We start from the raw sequence: 11,485 nt of genomic DNA, 5'->3' as shown, positions 1-11,485 counted from the left end.
TGGGTCTCAAAGTGGGGTCCAGGGACCCTCATGGTTCCTTGAGGGGGTTCCAAATGGCCCCTTATGGGTGTCTAACTCTGAGAGGGCAAAATATTACCCCATACCCCCATAACTCCATGTACATTTGTACATGGAGTTATGGGGGTTCCTTGAAATTAAAACGTTTGAGAACCACTTGTGCTACTCTAAATGGAACAGAGCCTTCATAAGAATCATCGGTAACACCTGTGAAGGAAGTAAGGAATATGCCCAATTTCTTTACAATATGGCTTGTGCATAGAGCCTATGATGCAGGATTTTACTTTTGATACCACGGACCATTCAGTCTTGAACAAACTGTGAGGGAGGGTGAGGCCGGGCTGGTTTAAGCAGTCACACCTGGCCTGAGTCAAACTAATTAGTCTCTGAGCTGGGTGTGATAATAACACACCTCTTGTTCAACGCACACAGGATAAATCATCACCTCACATACAGTACAGTAGGCACGGTCCATACTCTCCCTGTAGCAGGTTTCTATATGTAGCAATACAGTTACTGTCTGTAGTTTCAGTTCCAGTTTATACCACATCATGGCATGCAGCACAATTGCATGATTCTGTAAAGCTCTGAAAATAGAACTTGTGATCTAAAAACATCCTGCTGTCTGTCCGCAACCAGAGCCTGTCAGTCACACTCACGTGTCTCAATATCAGCAATTTGACCTCAGCCCAGGACTCAATAACTACCAATAATAATAATACTGCATGTAGCAACTATAGCAACAACATTGCACTTTGCACTTTGCATTTTTACGGCAATAGCAGTGATTCTCAACCATTTTATCTCCATTTATCTCTGGGAGCCCAATCTACACTGTAAAATCAGTGCTAATTTCGCTCTGAGAGTGTACAAATGGAACCAAAATGACCCATAAGGGTGCTTTTGGTTCCATTTGGTTCCATTTGTGCACTCTCTGAGTTACAGACCTGTAATGGTCCATTTAGTTCCTAACTATCTATCATTTAGCGGGGACCCCCTGGAACCCCCTCAAGGACCCCTGGGGGTCCCCAGACTCCACTTTGAGAACCACTGATGTAGTAGTCAATCCAGCCGCATCAATCCATATCCCTCTCATCCATCCATCCATCCATCCATCTCTACGTCTCTGCTACCACCCATGATCTGTCTCTAACCCCATTCTCAGTGATCTGTAGGTACAGTTGTTATGCTATAGTGCTCCATTAAGTTACCTTTCATTCCAAGGATACACTACTCAGGGTGTTTCTTGGACATGTATCGCCTGTCCTGTCAGCTCTGATCAGGCCAGACAGCGGGACAGCTGGAAGACGAAGAGAGACACTTTTCTTATTCACCTATCCCAGCTTTCAAAGCTCCAGTTGGTGGGAGTGTCCTCTCTAATAAATTGGCAAAAGTGAGAATCTATCTTCTCAGTCTCTCTCTGTGTGTGTGTGTGTGTGTGTGTGTGTGTGTGTGTGTGTGTGTGTGTGTGTGTGTGTGTGTGTGTGTGTGTGTGTGTGTGTGTGTGTGTGTGTGTGTGTGTGTGTGTGTGTGTGTGTGGGGGGGGTGTGTGTGTGTGTGTGTTTGGTCTCTCTTTGTCTTTGCTCTCTTGCTGGCGTTCCAGCATTGAGTAAATATTTCAGGAGATGAGCTTCACTCGATTAAGGACACAACCCTTCCAGGAACCTCATCTCTCAGTCCATATTCACTGGTCTTCTCCTCCGCCATTTTCCCTGTTTTTTCTGTCTGTCATTCCTGCTTTTCATTGATATTTGGCGTGATTCACTCACATGACAAAGGAAAATCCCCTGTTCTCTCTCTCTCTCTCTCTCTCTCTCTCTCTCTCTCTCTCTCTCTCTCTCTCTCTCTCTCTCTCTCCTCTCTCTCTCTCTCTCTCTCTCTCTCTCTCTCTCTCTCTCTCTCTCTCTCTCTCTCTCTCTCTGACCCTCTCTCTTACACACCACATATTGGCATGGTTCTGGCTAGAGGATCTGACTGAAGTGAGATGGCAAAAGCAAAACAACTGGCTTTCCCATGATGTACTGCAGCACACACACACACACACACACACACACACACACACACACACACACACACACACACACACACACACACACACACACACACACACACACACACACACACACACACACACACACACACACACACACACACAAACACACACACAGGGCTATGTGCACTCCCGCAGCAAACCCCCACATTAACACAAACCTGTAAGGATGCATCTATTACAGCCAAGAGCCAGACAGACAGACAGACAGACAGACAGACAGACAGACAGACAGACAGACAGACAGACAGACAGACAGACAGACAGACAGACAGACAGACAGACAGACAGACAGAGGGATTGAGAGAAGGGGGAGAGAGACAGGGAGATTAAGGTGAATAGAGAGAGGAAGAGGGAGGCAAAAAACAAACACAGTTAACACACACATACTGCGTGCGTGCGTGCGTGCGTGCGTGCGTGTGTGCGTGCGTGCGTGCGTGCGTGCGTGCGTGCGTGCGTGCGTGCGTGCGTGCGTGCGTGCGTGTCCACGAATGTGTCCAAGTGTGTGTGTCACAGCTGTGCTAATTGACAGAAATGGACAGAGCAGGCTACAGCAGACAACAACGACAGAAACCATGATCCAGAGACAGCCGAGACAGATAGATGATGCACATCCATCTGTGTGTGTGCGTGCGTGTATGCGTGTGCGTGTGCGTGTGCGTGTGCGCGTGCGACTGCGCGTGCGCGTGTGTGTGAGCACGTGCACGCGCGTGCATCTGTGTTTCTCTATCTGACAGCCGAGCAGCCAATTACTGTGGAAAGTGGCAGGATGAGTTCTGCCAGACCATAGCCTTCCATTAGCACGCGCCAGCCATGCATGTGTGTGTGTGTGTGTGTGTGTGTGTGTGTGGTGTGTGTGTGTGTGTGTGTGTGTGTGTGTGTGTGTGTGTGTGTGTGTGTGTGTGTGTGTGTGTGTGTGTGACTGTGTGTGTGTTTGTGTGTGTGTGTGTGTGTGTGTGTGAGAGGAGAGAGAGAGAGAGAGAGAGAGAGGGAGGGGGGAAGTAGAAGGAGGGAGGGGAAAAATGTGTACATGCAATGGCTTAGGGAACGGGAATGTCTCTCGCTCCGCATAACACACGTGCGCGTGCATGAACGCACGCCCACACACATACACACACCACTGGTAAGTACAGTAGCCCCCCTGCTGTGTCTCCCCTGCAGTATGAACACATGGCATGGTGTTGAGCAGCGGTCTGTGCAGCGTGACGCTCATCAACACACACTGACCACCTGACCTGACCCTATGGGCTGCTGGGGTAATTAACCCTAAATGTATCCAAACCCATGTTTATAGAACCAATAACACAGAGGTGCTCTAACGTTATCAAGTCAAGGACCCCCAAGTATTTGGCCGTGGACCCCTGTCTGAAAATATGTTGTGCCAGGGACCCCCCAGAAGAGAAGATTTATGTTAAATATATGTGTATATATATATGTTATGCAATATTTTCCAAATATTTTCCTAAAATAATTAAAAAATAGCAGATGTACAAGCATGTGTAAGCATCTGCTATTTTTGAGAAGCCAACGTATAAATGGATAATGTGGTTTAAATGATTGTGATGTATATTAACTAATTGAGCTAACCTTAACCCTAACCCCTGGAGCCCCTCAAGGACTCCTGGGGGTCCCCGGACCCCACTTTGAGAACCACTGCAATAACACACTTATATCAGAAGAACCTCTATTAGCCTGTATTGAGATTTTACAATGGCGTTGTACAAAAGTAGCGAAGATAGCATGTGAACTTTTTCTATTTCTTGAGAGCTATTTTCATGATTTGTAAATGTTTTAATAACAAGCAATTTTTATCACCAACAGCCCTACACTGACACAAGTAAGACACCTTCACCGAAGCACGTGAACCCAATAGCCTCCCTAATCTGGGGCGAACGGTCATTGTAGATTGGTTATTTTTGGCAAAGACATTCTGTGTAGTGGGGAAAAAGGCAGCGAACCACATATAGAGGCTCAGGGGAACCCTATCTATCTATCTATCTATCTATCTATCTATCTATCTATCTATCTATCTATCTATCTATCTATCTGTCTGTCTGTCCAGTATATATACACAACACACTCACACAAACTTACACACACTGGTGTTATCTAATGCAGTTGTAATGCTGTTGAATTGGGTGTCAGTAAGCCAGCCTGAGCAGGGAAGTGGGTGATGGAAGTTGGCTGTCTGGTGCCATACGTGTGTGTGTGTGTGTGTGTGTGTGTGTGTGTGTGTGTGTGTGTGTGTGTGTGTGTGTGTGTGTGTGTGTGTGTGTGCGTGCGTGTGCGTGTGTGTGTGTGTGTGTGTGCGCGTGTGTGCGTGTGTGTGTGTAATCGTACCACCCTGTCCTTTGGCCAGACGACATGTTATGTATGATGATGGCTTCATCTGGTCAATATGAATATGCATGTTGCTGATGCACTATGGGCTCATCCATGTCAATAATATAATACAACACTGCGATACAGTCAAATGTGTGTTTTCACCATCACACACACACACCCACCCACCCACTCCACCCACACACACACACACACACACACACACACACACACACACACACACACACACACAACACACACACACACACACACACACAGAGTAGGCTACAATGAGTTTATATTCTATAGACTTCAGTAGCACAAGCACATGCATGCACTCGACCACGCACGCATACACACACACACACACACACACACACACACACACACACACACACACACACACACACACAGTGCAATGAGTTCATATTCTATAGTCTTCAGACTGGTACAGTACACAAGCGCATGCATGCACCCGACCACGCACACACACACACACACACACACACACACACACACACACACACACACACACACACACTACAACACAACACACAGTCCCAGGTTTATCTCTGCATGTCACATGCACATTATGATGCATAATGCATGAAGCTATCGGGACCCCGCCCCCGCCCGGGCCGGTGGGGCTTCAAACAGTCGCTCATCTGGCAGATGGATACATTATTTAACAACAAGTCTCTTGCTATTAGTCAAGTGTCCATCTCCCCAGCCCAAATTGCCACCGCCTGTACCCAAATCGCATCTGACATGCTGCGCAATTAGCCCGGCGCGCGCCCTCACGCGCACGCACGCACGCATGCAGCACACACACACACACACACACACACACACACACACACACACACAGAGAGAGAGAGTGCTCAGGTTGCCATTATTTAGAGATAATCCAAACAGAGGCACACAGACAGACTGGTCCATCGATCCCCGCTCGGCTCCAATCAGATCGATTAAAGGCTAAAACAGCAGCAGGCGCGTCTTTTACGCATTCGGTCCTTGCTGCGATACAGCAAGGACCAAATATATATACATATATATATATATATATATATATATATATATATATATATATATATATATATATATATATATATATATATATATAGCCTACACACACACACACACACACACACACACACACACACACACACACACACACACGTGTTTTATGGAAACAAAACGACCATCACAGCCTGCCTGCCACATGCTTTAACCCTGCCAGCAGCTAAATAGATAAAGCTCATCAATGTCCATTTATAAACTCAGAAAGCTGCACCCTCTTCTTCTTAAAATACAAAGTAAAACGTTTTGGGTGCGTTTTGTGTCAGAGTCAGTCAGTGCGTGAGTTGTGTGAGTGCAGTGCGTAATGCACGCACCCGTTAGGGTCCATTTGCTTATACACTGTCTGACTCCACTCTCAGACTCAGAGTTATGTGTCCCCGTCTTGAAGCAAACCATGCCGTGCTACCAAAACGCTCGCCCCAAAACACAGTCGCCCCGGGGCAAACCCGGCGGTATTCACCAGGTATTCTAAACATAACCTCAGTAAACTATGCCTAAACCTCACCTTGGCTTATTCCTAAACGTAACATCAGTAAAACTATGCTTAAAACCTGACCTTATTCCTAAAACCTCAGTAAAAACTGTGCCTAAACGGCTAAACCTAACCGTTGGCTATTCATAAAACGTAACCTCAGTAAACTATGCCTAAACCTAACCTTGTTCCTAAACTTAACATCAGTAAAACTATGCCTAACTACCCCTAAACCTATTTATAACCTTAACCTCAGACAAACAAATGCAAGACTACAAGAACCGCTGGTCCGGTGGGGGCGAAAAAATGGGGGCGAGCGTGTTTCGGGACGAGTCTTCCGGTTACCACCATGTGATGAGAGAGAGACGCATCTCCACAGTGCATCCTCCTCTCTCACTATAACCATTAACCAACCACACTGTCTGTGCAGCTCAATAATACCAAATAACATCATAATAATGTCTCTCACACATTCACTGTGAGGCTATTGCTTCCCAGCAGTTGAAAACGCACAAAAAAAAGAAGATATCACCGAAAAATAAAGTCAAAATGAATGATGTCTCTCACCTGCTGCCAGTTCTCCTCCAGGGAAGGCATGGCCGAGAAATAACCGGTGTCGTGCACCAGTTGAAGTTCCTGGAAAATACTGTAATTCGCCAACACGTCCATGTTGATGCGATTAAGTTGAGAAGAGAAAAACCCACCAAAAATATAGATATGTGTGTGTGGAACGCGACAAAGTCCCACAAGAATCCACCGGAATGGAACGCACTCCAAAAAAAAAAATACAACACGATCGTACAAAACGATAACAGCTGAGATCCGTGGTTATTATAGTATTTTTTACTATTATTATTATTATTATTGCCTCCGTGCGTGCACCTGAAAGTCCTGCCTCCACCACCTCCTCCTCCTCCTCCTCCTCCTCCTCTCTCCCAAAGATGAGCACTTATTAAGAAAATACAATCAAAATAGACAGAGGAGGGGGGGAAATAGTTGTATAAATCCGCTACGCCAGTCCAGTGTGTCACTCACGCACGCACACACACCAAACACGCGTCTTTTCTTTTACTTTAGAATAGAAGTGCAGCAGCATTGGTTGGTCAGGGTAATAGTGTAGTAGAGGGAGGGTTGCCAGGTCCTGGGCTCTCCGGCTGGCGAGATGTCTGTCTGGGGGAAGGAAGGAAGGAAAGGACTTCAAAAACAAGCAGAAAAACGTCCATCTATGTCCGCATGTGGCAGATTGGAATCTTTGTGAAATAGAATTCCGGCGTGTTGTTGTTGTTTGGTCTCTTCCATGCAAGGCATGCAGCTCCTCTCCTCTCCTCCTGTCCGGGAACCAGACTCCAGACTCCGGGCAGCAGGCTGCAGGCAGGAGTGGATGGATGGATGTAAGGAGGGGGGGGGCGGCTGCGAGGTGTGGGGGGGGGGGCTGACAGTCATTCTCTACTGCCGCTGCAAAAAGCACGGGAGAGAGCCTGGCCAGTGTTGCCAGACTTTGTAGTTTCCACGAAAACAAGCCCCAAAAGAAGCGACCAGGGGGTCCGCAGCATGAGGGGGTCCCCAGCTAAAGGAGACAAAATGCCATCTAAATCTGTTTTACCACTTGAACCGTATACATCGGCTATTTAAAAATAGCACATCTACAAGCGAGAAACATTTTAGATACAGACATCTATATGGGGGTCCCTGACACAAAATTGAAAATTGTGAAATATTTTCAGATGTTTTCGGATAAATACATATTATTTCGGGGGTCCTTGACATGAAAATGTTTGAGAACTACAACAATAGAAAGCAAGCCCCCGGCAAGCAATACACTTAACTACCAATATTTACAAGCAACTTAACAGAAAAAAAGATGTAAAAAAGCCCTAAGACGCTTATAATAAGCCGACGTGGCAACGCCGATAGCTTGGCTGGCCGTGGGATGGAGGAGGGGAGGAGCCCGCACGTCAATCAATTTCGTGCGTGACCTTATAAGGTAAATAGGGTTGATGATCTCACTCGCGTCCAATTAAGGCGGCGCCGAAACGGAGGGGAGGGGAGTGGGCGGAGGCTAGAGGGAAGAGGAGGCACGCCATTGGCCCCGCTTGGCTGTCACTCCGGCCCCAACATGGCAGTGAAAGGTGAGCTATTTTTAGAAGGCTATATAAAGAGGCGCGCCGACGCTGGAGCCTCAGTCAGTCAGAGAGTGCTGTGCGGCTGAGGAGGAAGCAGAGCAGTCTTCTCTCTCTCTCTCTCTCTCTCTCTCTCTCTCTCTCTCTCTCTCTCTCTCTCTCTCTCTCTCTTTTTCTCTCTCTCTCTCGGTCTTTCTCTCTTGTTCTCTCTCTCTCTCTCTCTCTCTCTCTCTCTCTCTCTCTCTGTGTCTCTCTGTACAATCTACTATTACACGTATCACAGTGATTCTCAGCCTTTTTGTCTCCGCCAGGCCGAAAGGCATGGCCGAGACTGTTTTGCACCCTGTCCATGTGTCTGTCCGTCCGTCGTTCCGTCTGTGATCAGCTAATCTCTGGCACCGTTGGCTTGATCGCAGCGAAACTGTGCACACACACTCCCTGGATGCAAGAGCAGAACCTCTGGCCTGTTATAGCGCCACCAGGAGGCCGATTTTTGCGAAACACATTGTTTGCCAGTACTTTTGTCCAAACATCACGCAAATCGGTACACAGTATCTCTATAGTCATTAAACGAAACGGGTCTTTCGGATCTTTCATATTCCAACCTTAATGGCTAAGATTGGCTTCCAAAGTTTGCAGGAGTGCTCCGTTTTGAACAAAATGCCTCAAATCATCAACGCAGCATGTAATTTCCGTGAAACTGAACTCCTATACCTAAATGTTGTGAACGTTTTGGCGCTGGTGGCTTGGGAAAAGACAAACCGCTGACATAAACAGCTGTAATGGATGGTGATGCAACCGCCTTACCCAATAGAACTTCTCCTGTGGTTTGGGGTTTGCGTTGTTTTCACTGGCAACCCTCAAGCATCCTAAGCACAGGTCCATGATCTGACTAGGGTTGCGATACTTTTTAGGATTTTAACGATTTAGGTTCCTTAACAATTCCGTAACTCTGAGAGTGTATGTGTATGTTCCATTTGTACACTCTCAGAGTTATGGTGGTCCTTGAAATTAAAACGTTTGTGAACCACCGGTATTGTAATTGTATAGCAGACAAGAAGTCCAAATACCAGCTCCGGAAACTGTTCCAAATGTGTTGAAACCGATTCCAGTTCCTCAATGTTGGTTCTTCCGGTTCACCCGGTGTCCGGATCCCAACCCTATATCTGACACAATGGACGTAAAGGCAGCGATCGTCTTCATTTCAAGGACCCCCAGTTTGATAGGCATGTGATATCGTTTTAATCTCTGGGACTCTGCAGTCTACGCTGTAACATCCTTAGTGTCCATTTAACTCTGAGAGTGTAGAAATGGAACCAAATGGACACGTGTACACCTTGAGTATACATTTGTTTCCGAGCTATCAATCATTTAGCTGCTGGGGACCCCCCCTGGAACCCCCTAAAAGACCCCTGGGAGGTCCACGGACCCCATGTTGAGAACCACTGATTGAAGCAGACCATGTTAAAGGTAGGGCCAGTGCTATATTCTGATAGTAATCATTGCTACAGAGCGTTTGTTCGGTCACAGGGGTCTCTCCAACTCAGAATATAGTACATTTCAGATAGGTGACAACATTTAAGCCAATCAGGAGAGAGCACTGAAAATGCATTTTCTGTTTAATAAAGAGCTGGAGAGACATGGGAGACTCCTTTTACTGAACAAACACTCTATAGCAATGAGTACTATCAGAAGATAGAGCTATTTAACACTTATTTTAACCAAACTAAATCACTTACCCTACCTTTAATATTGAAGCTGGTAAATTCCATAGTGGCCCTGATTTGAAATAATAAAAATGTTGTTCTCTCTCAAAAGAATGATTCATAATGCCAACTAAATAACACATTTGAATCTCCTGCAAACTCCAGGTTCTGAGCATTATTATTTGAAGCATTGCGCTGTATTTGGGTAAAACATGCATAAAGAATATCTTATTTATACTGTAGGTAGCCAGGTGGTGCCCACTGCATACCAGAAAAGCTTAATTAGGAATGAAAGGAGAGAGAGAGAGAGAGAGAGAGAGAGAGAGAGAGAGAGAGAGAGAGAGAGAGAGAGAGAGAGAGAGAGAGAGAGAGAGAGAGAGCGAGCATGTATTATGTTCCATAATTGGGACAATTTGTCTCTGACTCTCAGAGCACATTGAGACACAATGATATTCACATCAGCATGTTCATATTACTGTTTGCCTTGACTCCCTATACACACTACGCACTTGTATGAATATGGACAACATGCATGTACCTACATATCGTCACTGCAGAAACCAGCTCCGATCTCCATATCTCAACTTTTATGTATTTTTAGTTTTGTCTTTTTTTTGTAAATGAATGCCCTAATTGCACAACAGTGGCAGACAAAACTAGCGAAAATATATTAATTTAGTTATTTAAAAAAACGAATGAAAGTGGTTAAAGTTGCATTACGGTATATAACTTTCTTGACAATCTTGACCTTCAGGTCATAGTTTGTGTCAAACCAGAAGCAGGACGTGTCAAAGGTCATGTCTCACCTAGACACAGGATCTAAATGTCTCAATAGAAGAGCAGGGAAAACCAAATACCACCGCCTCAAATGTAGAGGTTATATTGTATTAGCATACTCTACCGTATCAGATTGGACAAAATGACATTTTATTCAACAACAAAAAAGTTACATGCCGTCACGTGCCGATTTAAGTGTGACAGTTGGTTTTATAAATATTTAGCCAATCAAAAGTACTTGGACTAAACAATATAACTACATTGGTTCCATTGGAACACAGCTTCTTCTTCTTTCTTTTTTTCATTTCCTGAAACGTAGCCATTTCGGACATACTGTACAAGGTTTCCAAGCCGACGGTGGCGATATACAACATACACTGAGGGGGAATCCGTGTGTTAGACTTGTGGGTCACCTACTTTGACAAACTGACCTAGACATGAGACAAACAATGCCATGCCTCAGTGCCTGCTTAACCCATTAACCACTTAAACCCCATATGAGTAACCGGAGTCCCTCATAATACAACAACATAATACAGCCCTTCCCAAAAAAAAGCACAGCTTAGCAATCCCAATAAAAGTATTGATTACAGAGAAGTTCTCACAATCATCTGAGGATATGAATTATAGCTCTGATGTTCTATCAAGATCAATGTTTGTTCATTTAAGGTTCATATAAATCCAAAATCTGTCCCATGTCTCATTCATTTTTCACTTTCAAGATTAAAAAAAAAAATGTCATAAATTGTAGATGTACAAGCTCACTGCATGGCACTGTGAGCTTATTATCTGCTATTTTTGAAGAGCCAATGCTAAAATGACACAGATGCTTTCCCGGTTCTAATGGATTAAGCCCAATGTGTATGCTTTTTCGTGCAATGGCATCACAGACCCAAAACAGCAGATCTCGATCTGCACTTATAGATCTGCTATTTTCACA

The 11,485-nt window shown here is 45.3% G+C and overlaps 1 protein-coding gene across 1 annotated transcript in view; it reads right to left on the bottom strand.

The window, feature by feature from the left end:
* Positions 1–7,281, bottom strand: part of LOC308105595 (Krueppel-like factor 7) — a 68,175-nt gene extending 60,894 nt beyond the window's left edge. Inside the window, exon 1 of the mRNA XM_080456420.1 lies at positions 6,510–7,281. Within this exon, the coding sequence (XP_080312546.1) occupies positions 6,510–6,611 (102 nt within the window). The 5' untranslated portion in view covers positions 6,612–7,281. The remainder of the gene's footprint in view (positions 1–6,509) is intronic.
* Between the last annotated feature and the right edge of the window lie 4,204 nt (positions 7,282–11,485).

The sequence above is a fragment of the Gymnoscopelus braueri genome (assembly GCF_963280865.1).
Source record: "Gymnoscopelus braueri genome assembly, chromosome: 18".
In the NCBI taxonomy this organism is placed as follows: domain Eukaryota; kingdom Metazoa; phylum Chordata; class Actinopteri; order Myctophiformes; family Myctophidae; genus Gymnoscopelus; species Gymnoscopelus braueri.
Note: the sequence above shows the minus strand (reverse complement) of the source record. Positions and strands in the feature narration are given on the sequence as shown.